This window comes from Ursus arctos, unplaced genomic scaffold (assembly GCF_023065955.2).
Source record: "Ursus arctos isolate Adak ecotype North America unplaced genomic scaffold, UrsArc2.0 scaffold_32, whole genome shotgun sequence".
Classification (NCBI taxonomy): Eukaryota; Metazoa; Chordata; class Mammalia; order Carnivora; family Ursidae; genus Ursus; species Ursus arctos.
In genome coordinates this window covers 1303334-1324057 of record NW_026623008.1, presented here as the reverse complement: position 1 = coordinate 1324057, position 20724 = coordinate 1303334, and the positions used below count along the sequence as shown (strand labels likewise).

At 64.4% G+C, this 20724-nt stretch overlaps 1 protein-coding gene across 1 annotated transcript in view; it reads right to left on the bottom strand.

Moving 5' to 3' along the window:
* Positions 1-1497: 1497 nt before the first annotated feature.
* Positions 1498-20724, bottom strand: part of PLCH2 (phospholipase C eta 2) — a 65091-nt gene continuing 45864 nt past the window's right edge. Inside the window, exons 6-23 of the mRNA XM_057305297.1 lie at positions 19500-19670; positions 17262-17355; positions 16883-17086; positions 16499-16619; positions 14794-14965; positions 14277-14384; positions 12771-12929; positions 10359-10445; positions 9866-9948; positions 9316-9413; positions 9049-9231; positions 8706-8813; positions 7990-8114; positions 7827-7911; positions 7428-7574; positions 6889-6968; positions 4493-4790; positions 1498-2964 (exon numbers count right to left, since the gene is read on the bottom strand). Of these exons, the coding sequence (XP_057161280.1) occupies positions 1736-2964; positions 4493-4790; positions 6889-6968; positions 7428-7574; positions 7827-7911; positions 7990-8114; positions 8706-8813; positions 9049-9231; positions 9316-9413; positions 9866-9948; positions 10359-10445; positions 12771-12929; positions 14277-14384; positions 14794-14965; positions 16499-16619; positions 16883-17086; positions 17262-17355; positions 19500-19670 (3552 nt within the window). The 3' untranslated portion in view covers positions 1498-1735. The remainder of the gene's footprint in view (positions 2965-4492; positions 4791-6888; positions 6969-7427; positions 7575-7826; positions 7912-7989; positions 8115-8705; positions 8814-9048; positions 9232-9315; positions 9414-9865; positions 9949-10358; positions 10446-12770; positions 12930-14276; positions 14385-14793; positions 14966-16498; positions 16620-16882; positions 17087-17261; positions 17356-19499; positions 19671-20724) is intronic.

Below are 20724 nucleotides of genomic sequence, written 5' to 3'. Positions count from 1 at the left end.
TCTGGCCCTGCACTCCGCAGCCGACACTCCTACACAGCTCAGCAGGCCACGGCCACCTTTGTGTGGCTTCCCTCGGCCCGACTACCCTCCGTCCCCTGCTTCCTGGTGGGGGAGCGGCGCTGGCCTGCCTGGTGCAAGGGGAGCCCAGCACGGACACCCAGGAGGCCTCAAGAAGTCCAGCCAGAGCCTGGCTCAGCCCAACGTCCAGATGCCCCCACAGGTCCTCCCACCTGCCCAGCCTGGCCATCAGGGGGGCTGCAGTGTCCCGGGCCCTGCGTCAGCTGAGCAGAGCCGCACGGGGAGGACGTCCCTGCTGCCACACACCCTTCTGGGACAGACCCGGGCTGCCCAGGTGCTAAGTCCAGCCCCTGGAAAGTAACCGTGTGGTGGCAGGCAGTGCCCACCCAGGGCCGGACAAGGATGGGCCCCTGCTTCTCATGAGGCGGGGCACCACCCCCGGGAGCCCCAGCAGCCAGCCCGGCTCTGGCCCAGAGCCCCCTGGCTGAGGTTCCTCCAGGTGCCCCCCTTCAACGCCCCCCAGATTCTAGGGGCCCCAAAGGCCAGGCACAGCTCCTGAATGCCCTGCCTTGTGCCCCTCCCAGCCTCGGCACAGCTTCCCACGAACACGCTCCCCATACCTGAGGAGGGGGCTGGTGGCTCTGGGAGGTGCGTGGGGCCAGCAGGCACCCTCCACCTGGCCTTTGCTGAGATGGGGCAAGTGGCTGGCACAGGCCCCTGGAGGCTACGGAAAGACACGGCGAGGGGGAGCGTGCCCACCCACCAACGCCCAGCCTTGTGTCGGGCGCCCACCTTCCCGCAGGCCTTATCGGGAAGACAGCAGAGCTTATTCTGGTGATGGGACATGAGGCCTCCCTGGCCAAACCCGCTGCATAAAGGGCACTGCCTGTCGCAGAGGTCCTTGGTGGCTGCTGGAAGGTGGCGCCTGCAGAGGTCTGATGCCAGGTGCCGGGGTAGGGGACAAGCCCAGACACAGACCCCCTTGTGGCCTGGCTGGCATCCCACCTTCTACGGAGGGCAGTGCGTACATTTAGCCAGCTGGGAGTCCTCTGGCCTGGGGTCCCTGCCCAGGGCCAAGGTTACCCCACACACCCTAGAGTGGGACCGGGAGGCGGGGAGAGGGGGAGCAGGGGCTGTGTGTTGGAGGCTGGAGGTCCCCGCCCTGGGGAGCCAGTCCACCGAGCCCTCTGTGGACAGAGGTCAGGGGTGTCCTCACACAGACCCTGGCCCAGGAACACGTGGCAGGTGGCCCCAGGGGGAGTGGGTGGGTGCCCCCCCCCCCCCCGCAGCAAACGGGAATGTGTTTATTGTTGTGTCCGGGGGTCTGGAGTGAGTGTCCCACACAGAGCAGACTTTGTGCAGAGCAAGCCGAGTGTAGTCGGGCAGGGATGGGCAGCGCCCAGGGCCGCTCCGTGCACATAACGAGCACCCAGCGAGCCACCCGCGCGGCCGTGCACCCGTGCTGCAGAAAACCAGGTACGGCGGGGAGAGGGCTGGGCGCCACTTTAATGTTGCACAAGCTTTGTCTCTGAAAATTTAAATACCTCGTATATATCTTAACATCATGAGAAATCTGCCCAGACCCTGGGCAGGCTCCCTTCCTCCCCCGGGGAGGGGTGGGGGGCAGAGGGCTGGGACTCCTGCGGGCGCTCAGCACGCCTGGGACCGCAGCGCTGGGCCAAGGGGCAGGTGGCTGGGGTCCGCCCTGGGGAGTCCGTCAGAGTCTGAGCAGAAGGCCGGTGGCGGCGGAGCCCTTGGAGGGGGCTGGCACGTCCCCACAAGCCCCTTGGCCCCCTGAGCAGGCACCCTCGGGGGTGCCCCGCTCCTCCCCCGGGGGTGCCCTTGGGCCCTGCAGCCGCTGCTGCCGCTCCTGGGCCTGCCGGGCCCTGCTGGCGATGGCGCGCACACGGCTCTGGCTGCGGGAGGAGGAGCGCCGCAGGAAGCCTGGGGGACCGGGCGCCCCTTCCCCCACGACAGTCAGGCTGGTGGGCGAGGTGATGTCACCAGCCTGCTGGAAGCCGGTGAGCCAACGCAACTGCTCCGTCAGGGCGTCCCGCCGCACCCCCCTCCCTGCCCGCCCCTCCCTCATCAGGCCCAGGCTCCGGCCCAGGATCTCCACTTGGGGGGCGAAGTCGTCAGCAGTCAGGTCCCCCAGGCTCTTGGACTTGGTGGCTGCAGGGCAGTCCCGGAGGCCCGCTAGGGGGAGGCGGCCCCAGGGCGGCCTGGGGGCCAGGGGACGAGGCGGAAGCTCTTCCGGTGCGGAGGGCAGCTGGCTGGCAGCCCGCAGGTTGGGGCTGGATTTGCTCTTGGTCACAGCAGGCAGGTCCAGGCGGGCGGCCGGGGCCGAGCAGGGCCGCAGGGGCAGGCGTCCGGCTGGAGCCCCCGAGACACTCTCACGGCCCAGGCCCAGACCCAGGCCCGGCAGGGAGAGGTCAATGACCGTGTCGCTGGACGACACACTGGAGGACGAGGACACACTGTCTCGATGGCCGCCGGGTTCCAGCCGCCGCCACAGCCGGTCTCCGCCCGTGGCATCTGAGTACACGGTGGGGCAGGGCCCAGCCAGGAGCCGCCATCCGCCCGGGAGCTCCGAGGGCGCTTGCCCCTCACTCTCAGCCTTTCTGACCATCTGGCTGCTAGGAGCCTCCTCGCACGCCCCCCCGGGGCTCCCGCCGTTGTATGCCCTCCGCCGGCTTTCCGGGGCCGGCTCCGTGTCCCCTCTGCGCCAGGTCCTGGGCTGGAAGGGCACGGAAGCTCCCAGAGCTACCGCAGGGGGGCTCGCCACTTCGGCGCTGGGTCCTGAGGCACACGGGGGCCATCCCGGGGAGGGGCTGGGGGGAGCAGCCACCAGAGGTGGGGGGCCAGGGCCCAGGGCTGGCTCCTCGGCAATGGTTTCCAGGCCACCTAGGGAGGAACCCGTCCTCTGCATGGAGAAGGGGCGAGTATCTGTGGACGAGAGAGAGAGAGAGAGAGAGAGAGAGAGAGAGGAGCATGTTGGGTGCATCCCCCGTGGACAGTGCCCACAGGACCCTCAGCGGCCAGGCCCCTCCATGTGCATACAGCTGCCCCCACCCTGCCCTCCGGCTCTGCTGCTGCTGGGGCTGGGGGAGCAGACGGTCTATGCCCACAGGCAGGGTCCACAGGGCCCCCCAACAGTCCAGGGCTGGGGACAGCACAGGGCACACGGGGGCTGGGCCCCATTACCTGGCACTCGGCTGCTCTCAGTCCCTAACTATGGAGGCAGCGTGGGGACAGAAAGGAGAACAGGGTGGTCAGCGTGTGGGTGGGGCTGGCAGGTGGACAGACAAACAGCAAGGCTGGGTGGGGTGCAGGGTGGGATCGGGATCTGGGGGAGGGGAATGGCTCAGCTTTCAGCCCCCCCCCCCCCGCCAGCAGGCTAGGGCTCCCCGACAAGGTGCCCTCAGGCTGTTGCCTGTCACACAACCTCGCAAAAGCTGTTCAGCGCAGCTCAGGCCAGAAATGAAGGCCCAGGGCCGAGGGGCAGGCGCCATCTACTCCACTCCCTGCAAGCACTGGGGCCGGGCACCGTCGGGGGTCTCAGGGGCCGCCTTGCAGGGCACCACCGACCCACAGCAGACTTCTCAGAGGACTGAGAACACCTGCGGCCTGGCCCTGGCTGGAAGCAGCCCCCAGGCCTCAGGAAAGGTGTCAGGAGCGGGCAGGGCAGGCCAGCGAAAAAGGCCGAACGTCAACACGCACAGCACCTGGAGTCAGACCTGCTCTCACTTCCCCGTCCACTTAGGGGCTTGTGGGGAGGGGGGCCTTTGAGGGCAAGAGGCCTAGGGGGTCGGTACCATCAGATTGGGGAGGGGGTGCTGGGGCTACGAGGACCCCCCAGGCAAGCCAGCGGAGCAGCGGGAAGGGAAGCCAGGATAAGCACATGGAGACAGCAGCTCTGGACGCAGAAAGGCAGGGAGGACTCCTGGCTCAGGCCATGCCAAGGGGTGGCGCGGGGGCAGCACAGAGGACGCTGGGGAGGAGCGTCTGGTCTTACCGGTGGATAGCACGGAGGATTTACTCCTAATCTCCTCCAGCTTTTGAACGAACAAGGCATTCATCTCCCTCTGCAGGGCCCCTGCCTGCCTGTGGGCGCTCTCGGGCCAGCGGGGAACCACCTCGGGGCTGCCCAGGCCGCTGGAGTCCGAGGACACAGAGCCGCCGCCCGGACCCTGCCACGGGGCCCCTCTGCCTCTCCCCACGCTGGTGCAGGGAACCCCCAGCGAGTCCGCCCGGGCACGGGGCTGCTGGCTGATGGCCTCGTGCGCAGCTGTGGGCCCCGGGCTGGGCAGCCGTCCCCGCCGCAGGCCCTCGGCGTCCTCACCAGCGCAGGAGCCCACTACGCACTTCATGCAGGTGGCAGCCATGCCAGCAGGCCCGGGGCCCTCAGGGGCACAAGGGGGCTGCTCCTGGGCCAGACTCCCCTGCGCCGGGCTCCTCCCCACCGGCGCCTTACCTCGGGGGCTGCGGCTGCCGGGCTCCTGCGGGGCTGAGGCTTCCAGAGCGGGGCCGGGGCGGGGGGCTGCCACGTCACGGGCCTCCCCCTCAGAGCCTGTGTCTTGCGTGCCCAGGACCAGCTCCGGGAAGGCCTTGCGGCCCGGCTTCTGGCTCTTGGTCGGGGCGCTGGCCGTGCGCCGCAGGAGCCGCTGGCTAACGGTAGGCCGAGGCAGGGGCCGCCCAGCAGCATGACTGTCCAGGGAGCCGGGCTTTGGGCCTCGGAGGAACAGACCTTTTAGGCCCAGAGCCTGCTTGACCTGCAAGAGAAGGAGCCCACATAGCTGGCAGCCAGGCACCGGGGACCAGGGACCGCCAGCCCAGCCCAGGCACCCTCTGGCAGGCGGTGGCCGGGCTGAGCCTACCGCAGCCCAAGGGCCAGCCTGGCGAAGGCACCGGCGGGCATGGCAGGCTTGTGCCGCTCCCAGCTGCGTGTAGGGAAGAGGGTCCCCAGGGCACGTCTGCCAGGGACAGCAGCTGCTACGGCCTCAGCACAGACCAGGGATGCACCCTGCCTTCCCTGACTGCAGGGGGAGGGTCTGCGGGTCTCAGGACACGTGGGCCCAGGGAGGGCTGGAAGGAGGAGGCTCCCAGGCTTTTCCCAAAAGAGGACCTTGAACCCTGGCTCCTGTGCCTGCACCAGGTACCCTCACAGACCCCCAAAGCCCCCGGCTCTGGTGGAGCAGGCTGGCACAGGGCCCCCGGGTGGTGCTGGCATGGAAAGAAAGATGAGAGGAAACCCCAGGGGAGCAGGCACCACCCCACTCACGCTCACCCTGCCTTTGGGCGCCGCAGGCCGAGGAAGCAAGCAAAGCCGGGCGCAGGCCAGCGGTCTGCTCTCCCATGTCCCTGCCCGCCCACTCCCCGGGAGGGGCTGCCTCCTCTGGGAAGCCTTCCTGGACTGCTGCCAGGCTCACCCTGCTCTCTGTTCAGCAGCCCTGAGGGCAGGGCCCTTGTCGGCTCGGCCTTCCCAGACAGCCAGGCCTCTCCCTGTGATCTCCCTGCCTGAGGAGGGAGGCCAGGGGTCACCGGGACCAGCTAGCAAGTGCCCAGGTCACTGCCAGAGAGGCCAACAGCTGCGTCTCCAGAGTGCAGGGGCCAGAAGGGTCCTCACATGCAGAGGCCCCAACAACAGCCACAACTCCCCGGGGACTCGGGGGCACTTCTGGGCAGAGATGTTCACGTGGCCAGCACTTGAATCGGCTTCCCGATTCAAGATCCCAAATCCAGAGCAATTTGGTCAAAGTTGGCTGCAAAGTCATTTAGAAGAAGGTCCAGGATTCAAGCTCAGAGCTCCTGGTCCCTGGGGCCTCCCCACACCACAGCAGGCATCCTGGGCGCACACAGAGCCAGGGAGCACACCGGGGGGGGGGGGCGGTGGAGGTGGCCAGGAGGAAGGGTGAGGGCAGGGAGGGGGACGGGTGCCGGGATGCCAGGGGCACTCCAAGCTAGAGGACCAGACACAGAGGGGCAGGGTGGGCAGGGGCACGAGGCGTCAGACAGAGGACAGAGGAGGGACGGAAGGCCAGGAGGGGTCCACGCACAGGAGGCCTCGCCAGAGTCCTGGACCTGCCTCATAAATGCTGCCCTGCGGCTGAACATGGCCCCAGGGACCCCAGAACCACGTCACGATCCATGTCACATGAGCTGACAGTCTCCAAAATGCTACCAGGAATCACGGATGCTAATGGGACGGCCTGAGCATGCAGGTGGGGGGCGGGTGGGCTCTGCCGCCCTGGCGCTGGGGTACCTTCGAGCTCCTAACGGGACTGTCCTTCTAAAAGTAGACTTTGGACATGGGGAAGCCCACTGCAAGACCAAAGAGACAGAGTGAAGGCCGTGAGACACCGACAGCTGGGCGCAGAGCCCGCGGAGACAGGCAGACGCAGGACAGACAGACGGCTTGACGGTGGGCAAGAGCCGAGCGGCCTGTGGCGCTGTGCCCGGCAGCACCTCGGGCCGTGGAGGTGGCAGGAGAGAGACTGTCAGTGGCAGGACCACGCGGGCCCCCCATGCACACCTGGCAGCCCACCACTCGCTGGCCCCGCCCAGGCCCGGAGCACAGAACTGGGGAGACAGAGAAGGACCCCCATCCAGGGATGCAAGGGGTTGGGAGCAAAGCCAGGAGGCCCCCTTCCAGAGATGGACAGAGAACCGAGGACCCTGAGACACAGGAGTGAGGAGGCTCAGGAGAGACGGTTGAGGGGAGGGCTGCAGCGGCTGCAGGACGTGGAGGTCGGATGCCCCCACCACCCACTTTGCAGGAGGAGAAACAGGCCCAGCGAGGTGACCAGGAGGCAACGTGCCTGGGATGGGACGGGGTGGGGCGAGGCCAGGGGTCCTGCAGGCAGCACTCACCTTACCACTGATGTCACTGACGGCCACATGGACAAAGATGGAGGCCTCTTCCATCCCCTCCAGGTACACATGCCGATAGCCTGAAATAGCCGGTCACGGCTCACCCTGCCCCACTCTGCTCACAGGTCCTGAGGCCCTGAATACAACCCGTGAGCCCAGTTCTGGGGACTCCTCCAGGAAGCCCCGTGGTATTGTGCGCTCTTCCTCTTCCCGGGGGGGCCAGGCGATGCCTCCGCCTGAGCGCCCTTCCCCTCCCCCACCCACCAAGCACCCTTGACCTCACTCCTTCCTCCTCAGCTCCCTCTGTGTCCCCAGGCCCACCCATGGCAGGAGCCGACCCCTAGGAGGAAGCTCAGCCCTGGTGCCCTCAGCTGACCAGTAGGGGACACTGGTCTGTGGGGGGGGGCTGGTCTCTGTGGGGTACGCTAGTCTGGGGGTGGGATGCTGGTCTCTGTGGTGGATGCCTGCCTGAGCAGGGGACATGGTCTCTCATATGGGGGACGCTGCCCCTCCCCACCCCGCCGGCCCCCCCTGCCCACCTGGCATCATGCTGCTGAAGGCCAGTGTCCTCTGGCCAATGAAGTCACGCCCAATGGGGTCATGGTCCCAGACAAGGAAGCGCACCAGTGCGATCTCAGGCATATGCACAGTGAACACCAGGGTCTCCTCCCACATGGGGTTGAATCCTAGAGGCCACGGGGAGCAGGTGTCACCTCCCACCCCAGGTCCAGCCTGGAGGCCACTTGGGCCCACGCCCTCTTCCAGTGCCTCCGCCTGGGCTGGGCTCCCGGCCGACAGGAGCAGCACCTGGGGACCAGGCTCTGACAAGGGCCCCAGCGAGGGGGCAGCGGGCAGGTTGTCTGGGTCCCAGGAGCAGCCCCACCTCTCCCTCCCCTGTGAGGCCGTGGCCAGCGGAGCCAGGGGGCCCGGTGCCTCACCGTTGTCATCCACCACACGTGTCTGCTCCTTGTTGCAGTCCACGGGGAGCCCGATCACCTCCACCTCCACGAAGGGGTCGATGATCTGGGTGCGGAGGGCAGGGGTGGCACCGGGCCCGGCGTGGCGGTCCAGCCCCACCCACCCATGCCAGGGCCCTCCTACCTCGCCTCGGTCCCCCAGCATTGAATCCCGCGGCTTGGGGAGCTGCTGCCCGCTGATGATCCGAAGCACCAGCTGCTTCTTGAGCTGCCCGGGCAGAGGGTCTTCAGAGTTGGGGTTGAAAACGCCTGGGAGGGCAGGGTGCCAGGCTGAGGAGGGCAGCGGCTGCGCAGGGCACCCCACTGCACTCTGTTTACTGAACGGGAGCCCCAGATTGGGGCGGGGGGACAGGGGGCAGGGTTCCAGCACGGGGGCACCAGGGGTCTGCATGCTGGCCGCCTCTGAGACCGGCCTGAGCTAGGACACAGCCCGTCCTCGCCCCTCTCGGCACGCTGCCTCTGTGTGGGGAGGGGTGCTGGGCTCCCCAGCAAGGGGCAGCAGGAGGGGTGGGGGGAGGATTCAGGTTAAAACGGGGAGAGCTCCACACGAGACTTCCAGCAGTTTTCAGTGCGAACACTGAAGGGTCTGGGAAGGGACCCGGGAGCTCTGGTGCCCTCGCTGCAGGGCGCCTCGGCCCGAGCCCCGTGGGGAGTCGCCTCACATGCGTCCTGCTGCGGAACCTCGTGGGGGGCCAGGCGTGGGGAGGGGCTCCCCAGTTCACCCCTGCCGACCCCTGGCAGAGTGGGGGCCCTTCACCGCACCCCGACCTCCGGCATCCTGGGGGGCTGCGTCGCGGGTGGACGCCAGCTGGCCCTGCCCGCCCCGCGCCCCGGCCTCACCCTGGCACATGCACTGTGGTTTGAGCACGTAGCCACAGTTCCCATTGGTACTGAACTTGGCGCGATTCAGCTGCAGCATCCGCCCCTCCGACTGGTAGTTCAGGGCGACTGTGGGGGGGGGACATGAGGTGGCCCGGTCAGCGCCCAGCCCGCGTCCCCCCTCCGCCCCTGCTCGGCTGCCCCTGAGTCCGTCGTTCTTCTGTGTGAGCCAACCCCGGGCTCACCGTTGTGCACGACCAGGACCGGGCGTCCTGGGAGGATGCCCCTGGAGCCCTGCACAGCCAGCCCCCGACACCCCCAGGAGCGCCGGGCCCTCCCCTGTCACGGTCCCAGCCACACGCACCCATCTGGCAGCCTGCGTTCCAGAAGGGCTGCGGGTTATAGTTGCTGGAGTCCACGCGGTAGGAGGACGGGTAGATGCGGGACAGCTGGTGCTGGTTGAAGCGGAGGTACTGGGCCGGCTTCTGCTGCAGGATCTGCTGGGCCCTGGTCTCACTGAAGGACGACACCTGCCAGCTGGACGCCACTGCGGGGCAGGAGGCCGGCCTCAGAGGCACACCCGGGCCGCGGCCCAGCCCTCCCACACACCCCCAAGGCCCTCGACCCTCACCCTCGGCCTCCACATCGTGCATGCCCACAGACTTGGTGTACTTCACCAGGTCCGAGAGGGCGCGAGACAGCTTCATGGTCTTCTTCTGCCGGCTCGCCCTGGGAGGAGGGCGGGCGACATCGGTCAGGGCCCGGGGGCGGGCGCCCCTCCCGACTCAGGCCAGCCCGGGCACCACAGTGTGCGAGCCAGGCTCACTGATTCATGCCAAATGTCCACCTAACGTCCACCGCGCCCCGTTGTGGGTGCCGGGATGTGCAGTGGACCCTGAGAAGAGACATGGGGGAGGGGCAGGCGCTGGCGCTGAGCCCCCCCCCAAGAATGTCTCTCCAACTGCAGTGGGTGCTAGAAGCAGGCACAGGGGTCCATGCCGGCCAGTGTGTCCCCGCGACGCTGAGGTCCCCTCCCTGGGCTCCTCCTCCCCCACTCCACTGTGCGGTCACGGGGCCACCGCAGGGCCTGCGCGTCCAACGCTGGCGTTGCGGGGACAAGGGCCTCGGCACTTGCCGCCGCCACTGTCTGTGCAGGGTCCAGGCTGGGGCAGGGCACTGACCCTCGGCTCTGGCTGCCTTGGGAGTCCAGGTCCTCCTCCCCCTCCTCCATGCTGGCCGCCTTCTTTAGCTTGCTGCTCTTTTTCTGTGTGGAAGGAGAGCGGAGTCAAGCTCTGTGGGGCCCCTGGCTCAGCCGCGGCCCCTACGCAGGCCGGGAGGGCGCAGGAGGCAGGCCTGCCGTCCTGGGGTCCTGGCACCCAAGCTGCCCGGCTGAGCCGGCCTGTCCTCTGCAGTGTGCCGGTCGGCCTGGGCCCCGAGGGACCCACGGCGCTGGCTGGTGCAGGCCAGGGGAGGGCCATCGAGGCACCTGCTCTGCGTAGCCCCAGGCAGACGACGTGGCTAGGAGTCCAAAGGGGGATTCTGGGAGGCAGGCCAGGGGCCCGGAGAGCTGGAGGGGACGCCCCTGGCTGGCCAGCACAGGGACAGCTGGGCAAGCGGGAGGACGGAGCATGGTGGGCTCTGGCAAGGTGGCCCCGCCCGGGAGCCCCGCCAGACCTTGCGCTTGGAGAAGCCGCTCATAAGGACCCGGTTGTTCCGTCGGCTGGCCCCGGCGTCCTCCCCGGACTCCACGTCCTCCTCGGCCTGGGGGACAGGGAGACAGAGGTGACGGGGAGCAGGAGAAGGGGGGGCTGGCTGCCGCCCCGGACGTGGAGTCACAGCCCGCCGCCCGCCCGGGGCTGAGGCAGTGCGGGGGAGCAGGGTCTGAGAGGGAGCGTGCAGGCCCCACGGGCCCCTCGAGGGGTGCGGCTTTGAACTCATTAAGGCCCCGGTTCTGAATTTCTTCTCCCACGGAGGGTGAGCCTGTGATGAACACGTTTGTGTGTCTGGAGCGTGGCTCAGCCGTGCGTGCTTACGTAAGGCTCGCACGAAGCTCCCTGCGGCTCTGGCGTCCGGCCCTGCTTCTCACGGAGACAGAGGTCTCACCTCAGGAGAAAGGCGCTGGTCTGCGCCCCCCAAGCTGCGCTAACCCTCGTTCACCTCAGGGCTACCGTGAGCCTTCCATGGCACTACTTACGGAACGCCTTCCTTCCCTGCCCCCACCCAAGGGGCTCTCCAGGCCCAGTCCTGTACACACGTCCACACACACCCGGGGATGCACCTCCGCCCGTCCGTACCTCCCCTCCAACCATGCCCCAGCCTGGACGCCGGCCCTCAGCCAGGAGGGGAGAAAGGCCCCTCCGGTGTGGACCCTGGAGCTCAAGCTGGGCCCCACTGTGCCTGATGGGGGAGCACAAGATGGTCAGCCGTGCCCCAGGGACAGAGGGGACAAGACCTCGTGCTCCGGAGCTGCCCCGAAGAGCCCCGTGTGGTGCCTGCCCCCTCGGCCTGAACACCGCCACGGCTCACACATTGGAAAAGGAGCGTGTGGCCCACGATGCTGGCGGGCAGCTACCCCAAACTCCACCGGCTGCCCGGGCCCTGCCCACACCTGCTCTGGGGAGGAGCTTGGGCCCGTGGGGAGTCAGGCCGCGGCTCTCCAGCTCCTGCCTGCGCCCTGGGTCTCCCCCGCTCGCACCCTGCTGGTCAGCGGGCTGCACGGAAGGAGCTGGTCCAAAGCCCGAGGCACGGATCCACCACAGAGGAGCTCAGCGTCCACTCTGCTCCAGCTTGCTCTAGAAGTGTTTCTCTTTCTCATCCCCGGCCCTAGCAACACCAGCCCATTTGCCTCCCAGTTTCCTGAATGCTCTGCGGCGCGCTCGTAGAGGCGCTGGGAGCCGTGTGCACAGTGCGCGTGGAGACAGTTGAGGCCGACACGCTCCGCAGCTCTGTAAACATTGCCTGAAATGCCATGCACAAGCAACTTTAAATCTGGGCACAGCAAGGAGAGGCGCGTGTCCGCCCAGCATCCTGGAGAAGCAGCTGCAGCCTCAGCCAGAATCCACTGTCACCCCCAACGCCCGCAAGCCAGAGCTTGGCAGGGCTTACAGCTCAGGCCTGAGCTCCGGCCACCCTCAGGGAGGCTGTGGGCAACAGAGGGCCCGCACTGGGCCACTCCTGCCCCCTAGACACAGCCTGGTAACCCTAGAGAGCTCAGCAGGGTGGGGTGGGGCGGTCAGGACAGCCGGCGGAGGACCATCCACGCCTCGGACAGAGCGCAGGCTGCAAGGCCTGGCCTGGCCAGCCCCTTCTGATCAAGGAGGTCTAGTCCTGGCCCCTCTGGATGTCAGGGAGGGAGGTGCTGGGTCCCCCAGAGAATCAGGCCTGTCCTTGGCCAGCACCAGCACCCACTAGAGTTGTGCCAAGCACTGAAGATTGGGGTCCCCTCCCTGCCCATCAGACTGCACTCTGAGCCACCTGCCCTCTCCCACACGGGGAACTCCCAGAGGGTAGGGGCCACAGCGTCGGGCCCCCCAGCAAAGGGGACAGAGAGGTATGTTGGGGGCATGTGCATGACCCCACTGCCCAGATGCTCCCCCCTCTGCCTAGACCCCAACACCCCAATGTCCCCCTGCCCATGTCCCAGCAGCAGAGAGCCTAGTGCTGCTGGGAACAGGGTGGATTGCCTGATGCCCCCTCCAAGCTCCATGCCTGGTGGCTCAGCCTGAGCTGCTACTGCTTCTCCTCCTGTTCGTCCTCCTCCTCCTCCAGGAAGCCTTCCCTGAGTACCTGCTCCCCCTCATGCAAAAAGTCACACAACCCTAAGCCTCCCAGGTCCAAGCGGCCATCCTGCATGTCACTAAGTTCCCAGGTACATGCCCAGATACTGCTTGGTCAAGGGAAAGCAGGACTTCACATCATGTCCCCCATGTTGGACATACTGCCCACCTCGTCACCCACTGTAGGCGCTCTGTGTCCTCCCCACCCAGAAATGTGGGGACGGGTTATGGATGCACAGGTGTGCACAGACCACACACTCCAGGCCCTTCCCTCAGCCGCAGGCCGACTCATGGGCTGCAGGACTCTCACCTTTCTGCCCTCTGCCCTGTGCCCAAGCTTTCCAGATGGAGGCAGTGTGGACACGGTGAAGTCATTGGGGTCCTCACAGTCCCGAATCTTCGACTCCTTCATTAAGGAATCCAGTTTCTTCTTGGCGATGTTTTCCACACGCTTCCGGTTAGTGGCGACCTGCCAGAGCCGGACGGCCACCCCGTGCCATCAGTCCCCAGCCCCGCGGCAGCAGCACCACCGGCCCCCAGATCCTTGCCGGAGGGGCCCGCTGGAGCTGCGGAGCTCGAACCCCATCTTGGCTTCTCAGCCCCGACCCCAGCCGCGCACTCACTCCTAAGAGGCGCCGCTTTACCCTCACACCACCCCGCCCCAGGGCCGCACAGCAGCCATGTGATTTGCCCGGGGCCACAGACAGTGACCAGTAGGCCCTGAACCAAGGCCTCTCTGATTTTAACACCTGCATCCTTTAGCTGCACAATGCTGCCCACAGAAACTCGGCAGACGGCTTGTCACGTGTCCGGCTGGTGGGCCTTGGGTGGGTGGGCAGGGATGTCAGGGTACCCAGTGGCCACTCTGGGCTCCAAGAGCCCTAAGCAGCTGGGGCTCTGAGATCCCACCACTGGCTACGAGACACCTTAAGGAGATGGGCAGGGGGCAGGGACGGACGGCCTGGCTGACCAGCACCAGGGGCTGGGCAGTGCCGCCTCCAGGTGCCCTCCCTGCCTGCAGCAGCCCCCATTGTAGCCCTGACACACGTGGACCCCTCCGGGGCAGGGCCTGGGCCGTGGGCATCCAGGTGCCCCAGTGCCCAGGTTGGAGGCATGCAAGGCAGACCTCAGACAGCGTGGGTTTACTATCACCTGGGGCCAGAGAAATATGCAGGCACATTGGAAGCAGAAAGAACTCTGCTGCTTCAGGGCTTTCTAAAACGATCAGCTAACGTGGCTGGGAGTGCTCCTGCACAATTACTTTCCCATCTGATGGCCCCTCGGGGAGAACTAATGCCTTCCTACCTCGCACTGGCAGCTTACAACAGTGCCCAGAGGAGAGAGGAAGCTAATTACAGAGTCCCCCCAGCCCCGCTAGGCCGAGCTCTTTTTCACTCCTCAGCCTCCCTGTGGGACCCCCCAGCCCCAGCGCCTCTGCGTGAAGAGGTGGAAGTCCACTAGCTGGGGGCTCAGGGGCCGTGTCACGTGTGAAGGGGCAGGTAGGGAAGAGCCCCCCCTGGCTGAGCATGCGCCCAGCTGTCTAGCCGCGGTACAAAGCACCCTTGCATCTGCCCAATATCCCTGTCTCAGCCACCTGCCTTCTCACAGCAAGGCTATGAGCCTGTTGTTCAGGGCTGCAGCTCCCCTGCTCCCCGACAAGGGCCTCCCAGCCCTACTCACCCGCGGTACAAAGCACCCTTGCATCTGCCCAATACCCCTCTCTCAGCCACCTGCCTTCTCACAGCAAGGCTATGAGCCTGTTGTTCGGGGCTGCAGCTCCCCTGCTCCCCGACAAGGGCCTCCCAGCCCTACTCACATCCCCGTTGAGAAGTTTGCAGTCCTCATCAATCTCGTCTGCACTGTCTTCATCAGACACCTCACCTTCCTCAGCATCCTCACTGATGCTGGAGGGAAGCTTCTTGCCCTGGGGGAGGCAGTGGACCATGGGAGGGGTCCTGGAGGAAGTCCTGGGAGGCCAGTACCCACACAAGAAGCAGCAGAGGGAAGGAGCCTTTCTCAAGCTTGCTTGCGGACCTCAGGCCAGGGGCAGGGGCCATCCCAGCAAGGGAGGGAAACACCAGGGAGTGCACATGGAGGTCCCCAGACTGAATGGCCACCATGGGGGGAGACTGAGGCCAGGTCAGGGGTAGGGCCTACCCTGACTCCTCAAATCTGCCACAGATCGTGTGGAACCCCACACCGTCTAGAGCAGGGTAACTGTCCGTCACCTGGCCACAGATCAGAGGTCAGGGGCCCAGCAGGATGCTGGCCACAGATCAGAGGTCAGGGGCCCAGCAGGATGCTGGCCCCAGGAGGGGCGGGCAGGGGCTCACCTTCACCAGAATCTTGCCCTTGAGCATCTGCGGAGAGGGAAGCATGGTGGCATCCTCACTGCTTACTGATGACAAGTCCAGCTTATCCCCAAGGATACCAGTCAGATACTGGGCCATCTTCTTCTGTTGCATGACACTACAGTGGTTCTCAATGGACAGGATCACTGGGTACCTGTAGCCCCAAGGTGGAAGAGTCAGAGTGTAGCCAGCGGAGGGCTAGGCCCCACCTGTGTAAGACATCAAGAGATCTTCACCAGCAACTAGGATAGATGGAACTGCCAGCCACTCTGGGAGGGAGCCCATCAATGGCTTTGAAAAGCAACTGGGTGGGTAGGAAAGGAGCTGAGAGATTTTAGGGACAGGTAAAGAAGGCATGTAGTTCATATCCCAATAAAAAAAAAAAAAAAGCAATTAGAAACTCCAGGAAAATAAGAGGAAACATTCAAGCAAGTCAGCAAAGTCATGGTTTAAAAATGATGTGGACTCAAGTGAGGAGCAATGAATAGACTGAGAAAGATGATCTCATTGACCTAGATACTGAGACATGGTCCTGTGATGGTTCTGGGGTCCCAACACTGGCCCCATAGGCAAGGAGACATAAGCCAGGCACATACCATCTGGTAAAACATCGCTATTACCTGTGTATGCAGAAGCGGGAGTAAAACATAGGGGTTTTCATTATATGCTCTTCAGTGGTTTGACTTATTTTTTAACCAAGTGCACGTTTTATTTGGATTTTTGCCAAAAGGTAACATGATCTTTTTAGAAAACGTAGGTGACCCAGACCTAGAAGGCATGAATCAGAGCAAGAGATAGGCAAGTCCTGTGAAGCGGAGAGGGCAAACAGGACTTGGGGCAAAAGTACTCCCCATTTCTCAGGCAAGGGACTGAAGCCTAAAGCGCAAGGCCCTAGGGAAGAACCCTATGCCTGCAAAGATTATGCTAACGCACATAAGGCGTGAGCCCTGTCCTAAGACCCTATCCTAAGTCCCTGGGTCCTTTGCAGCTACAGAGACCTGTCTGTCCCACCTCCCCTGCCCTGAGATGCCTCTCTCACCTGCAGTTCTAGGGCCTAGGCTGCCACACCTCACTCCCACTCCCTTCTGGCAGCCCAAGACAGAGCTTGGGCAAGCTCTTTCAGGAGGGGCCCCTCTATTTCTATTTCCTAAATCAATCTTGCTTCTCCTCCCCTCCCTCATTAAATTAGTTCTTTCCTTGCCTGGGAGCCTTGTTTAGCCAAGACTTGAAGGTGACTGTAAGCGTGGGGAGGCGGTCTTCTATTTCCAGAAACTAAATTGGATTTTGTCCAACAGTGTCTGTAGCTACTGCTGAGTGACAGCAAATTGAGTTCGGACGTGGAGTAGCTTCTTGGGGGTAATTAGTGCCAGAGCTACCACTGCCGCAGGCAGCTGACCCCAGGGACTGCCTAGTGGGTGTGGACAGGGGCTGCTGGCACACGTTCCCCACCAGCCACAGCCCATCCACTCTCAGCTCCTGCACCCACTGCCTTCCCTCTCCCCAGAGCTGCGGCTCCACTCCCTTCCCTGACTCTCAGCCTCAACAACAGACCTCAAAATCAACCCCTCGGGCTCTGCAAACACACCTCCCAAGGTAGGATGTGCCAGAGGGGCAGGAAGAGCCATTTGAGCCCCTCCCCCACCCAAACCCCTGCTCGGTGCCCCCCTCCCCAGTCCCAGCCACTCACTCATTCTTGACAAAAGCATATTTGTTGATGGTTTCGATGACATCTTTGAAGAGGATCTTGGAGGTCAGAGTATAGCCGTGGTGCACAATGGGCTCCCCGTCAGGCCCGTCCCAGCAGTCCACTGCGGGCAGGCAGAACTCAGTCAGCTCCAGGAGCCTGGCTGCCCACGCCCGGAGACCCACAGCTCGTGGGCTGACTGAAGGGGTCCTCTCGCTCAGCAATTAACACCAGGAGGAGCCTGTCACAGCCCCTGCCTGGGAGGAGGGTAGACACCCTGCTCAGAGACCCCACAGGGCTGTCCCCCAGGGGAGACGCCGGTCTGCAGCCCAGGCCCGGGGCCCCAGGGCTGAGGGAACGTGGCGTCCTTGGGCCCCCACCACGTACCCTCCACACAGCGGCAGCCGGCCTGCAGGACCCAGGCGTACATGTCCACCCGAGACTGGGACATGAGCTGGTCGCCCACGAGGTAGGTGTTGTGGGACGAGGTGATGAAGTAGTGGCTCAGCGGCCGCGTCATGTCCTGGTGCACGCCGTGGTGCTCGGGGTTGAAGATGTCGCCGGCAGGACTCCGAGTATAGTTGGTAAAGCCTGCGCGGAGGCACGGTGGGTGCTTAGCCCCCGCGCGCCGGCCCCACCACACAGCTCATCTCGGCACCACCCATCCCCGCACCATGCAGAACAGGAGGCTGCCCGCTCAGGCCCACGGGTTGCCCGCCAGCACCACCCATCGGCCTGCCAGGACAGCAGCGACGCCCCCACTCACCGTCAATGCCCAGCACCCCCTTACTCTTGTTTTCTGGGCAGGGCTCAAACTGCTCGATGATATCCCGGCAGCTCTCAAGGGTCACACCTGCCATCTAGGCCAGAGCAAGGGCTTAAGCCCAGGCTAGCCCATCACTGGCCTGGGCTAGCCTCAGGCAGCACCCCCTCCTCCACAACCACCACCACTGCCTCCTACTCTGCCTCTGATGGTCACGTCAAGACCGACCATGGCGGGGGGGGGGGGGGAGGCTCGGGCCCCTGCAGGCTGATTCCCTGACTGGCTACCCCCAGTGTCATAAGACTCGGGACTTGGTGGCCAGAGGACTACTGGCTTTGGAAGAGTTGTCCCTGACTGCAGATCCTTGAAGCAGGGGAGGAGTCTTTGGTTCCATCAGCTGGGCCACCCCTCATGCCCACCGTGTTAGGTCTCAAGAGCTATGGAGCAGGGCCGTCCTGGCAGGGAGCCTCCTGTGTGCAGGAGTGCAGGACAACCAGAACCCAGTCCCACCTTGGAGGAAGTCCAGGGGCACAGGGAACCTCCTCTCCCTGCCTCCCCCTGCTGCCTTCATCTCTCACAGGAAAGCTGCACAACAAAGCCGAGCCCAAGGCGGCCCTGCACATCGACGACCCCACGCACAGAGGCTGAGTGATCTCCCAGGGCTCTGAGGGGCAGCCCAGGCCAGGAGCCCCAGTTCCCAGACGCAGTTCCGCCAGCCAGGCTTCTAGAAAGTCCCGAGGACTGCGGGGGGGGGGGGGGTGATAGAGGGGAAAGCGGGGCAAATGGGGTCAGAGCTCAGAGCAGCAATGGACCTTGGGAGGCCCAGAATCCAGGGCCCCGGGTCAGGGCTCAAACCTCCCACCCGGTGGACAGTTTGAGCCCCAGATATAGAGAGAGTTCTGGAAAGCTTAGGGCAAAAGGCAGGGAATAATGAGTCAGTACTGCCCATCCCAGACAGGACCACTCTCCCACCCTCCACCCACAGAGAACCCAAAGCCTCATTCCAATGCTGCCCACAGTGGCTGGGCTGGGCAGGAGTCGCCCTGGACGTCAGGATCCCACAAGGCTGATTCCAGCCTCTCCCAACTGGACAAGATGCCAGTGCTCCCCCCAGCAGGACTGCCACAAGGACAGAACCCCAGCAAACTGTATGAGTGTGGGGAGGGGTTCTGGGAGAACAGCCCCAGGGGTAGCGCTCTGTCACACCCCGGGCCTGAGGCAGCCTCACAGGGCAGAGTGGGGCAAGGTGCCAGCCCAGGACAGCAGTGGTGGGAGATCTTGGGCAAATGCCACGTAGACCCAGCCTGGGTCTCTCAGCCACTCCTGCTGATCCAGCCACCCAGCCCCAGGCCCAGCCCAGTGGCCACTGCTTCTGGCCCCTAACCTCAAGGCTGACCGCCCCTCCCAGTCTCTGCCCAGACCTGGGTCCCTGAGGGTTCCAGGAAGTTACAAGTCTGGAAGCTGGTCCTCATGGTTGCCGCACACCAGCCCTAAGGATGGGAACCCTATGCTGTCTGAGCCCCACCATAGGAGCACTCTTTCCTCAGGGGACACTGGCCTTCCCCTCTCCCACTGCAGATTTCCAGCCTCCTGCCCACCACAGAAAGCAACACCCAGCCCCTGCCTCAGCTGAGGTTGAGGGGTCCACATCCCTGAGCCTCTGGATGCTGGGTCCCAGTCAGCAGGGCAATGCCCAGGGAGCCCTCAGCCTCTTAGGATGGACAGGAAGGCCTAGAGTCAAGAGAAATGGGTAGGCATGCCCCTCTGGCACCCAAAGGCATCCGGGCATCTGCTGGACAAATGGGTGAATGGCGGTGGCAGTGGGCCTGGATCTTAGGGGTATAAGCTAGCCAGACCCGTGGTGGGAACAGGTGGGAAGGCTGGGACATGGAAATCCTGTTCGAGGAGGAACTCCACACTAAAGGTTGTGGTCAAGCGTAGGCCCCCTTCAGGAAGCCGGGGTGTCTGTGGTCAGGGCTGAGCTGCTCAGAGGCCCACAGAGAAGAAACCACAGAACTTCCCCACCTGCTGAGGGCCTCCATGGGACACACCCTGAAATATGCTGCCATGGCCCATGATGGGAACCAAAGCAGGTGCACTAAGTGGAACCCTGAATGCCAGGCTGTGGCCCATCCTTTCACACTGAAGTGTTCTCCGCCACACTGAACCTGTTCAAGGGCCCTGGGAGCCCGGGCTGCGGCCACGGAGGCTAGGACCCTGCTCCCACGGCCGTGCCCTCACCTTCTGCTCCACCTCCAGGAAGCGCTGGAGGTCAGCGGCGTCCAGGTGGTCCTTGTGGTCGCTGTAGGCCAGCATGAGCAGGTAGAGGTCCCGGCGGGTGGACATCATCTTATAGAAGGCACAGAATTCCTCAAAGCCCAGCGTCCCCTGGTGGTCATCTGTGTCTGCTTCCTGCGAGCCAAAACCTCTGTGTCCCCAGCGTCCCACACTGATAGCCACCTGGGATCCTGGCAGCAGTGAATTAACTGGGCTCCCCCTCTGACTCTCCCACCAAGAAGCCACTGGGTGACCCTTTAACACAGATCTGACCTTCCCCTCCCCTAGTCCCAGCCTTTCAAGATCAACTTACACCTGACACAGTCACCCCACACTGGAATCAAAACTTCACTCTGGGGGTCAATGCCCCATCCGGGAACCAATACCCTCTACTGGGAGCCAACACCCCATCTGGGGGCCAATACTCCATCCTGGAGTCAACACCCCACTTTAGAGCCAACACTTCACCTTGGGGGTCAAGCCCTCACTGTGGGAGCTAACACCCCACATTGGAGCCAACACCCTATACTGGGAGCTAACACCCCACTCTGGAGTTAATGCCCACCCTGGGCCGTAAGCCTGTAATTACACTTGGCTGCCCATTGGTTAGAAAAGCTCAAGGCCCCAGGGTGTACAGAGTGCCCTGGCTTCAGTCTCCACAACAGAGAGAGGACCTGGCCACTGTCTTTCTCTTGCAGACAGGGCAGCCCACACAACACTGTATTACAGGAGCCCCGCAGGAGCAAACCCACTGGGACCCCAGTGAGACCACAGAACCCACCACTCAGGGAGCATTACTGAAGTGTCAGACCCTGGAAACACCAAACACCAAGGCCAGGGACAGACCCAGAGGGCAAGGGACTCAGCAACCGCAGGCCGGGCGGCCCAGAGGAGCCTGAGGTGCCCTGGGGCCATGGCAATCTCTAGGAATGGGCCAGAAGGGCCTCATAGAAGGTGCTGCTCCAGACCCTGAGTGCTCTGGGCTGGTGAGGTGGGGCGGGGTGTGAGCAGGACCTGCCTGGAGGGTGACGGCACAGCAGGAATGGACGTCAGGTCAGCACCATGGACAGCAATGCTCCACACTCTGCGTGCCATTGGGCTAGTCTTTCGTCATGTGCTGACACAATCTGGGGTGACTGGGGGGTGGGTGCCAGAGAGGTGAGGCCCTCTCTGAACCAGGGGCATCACC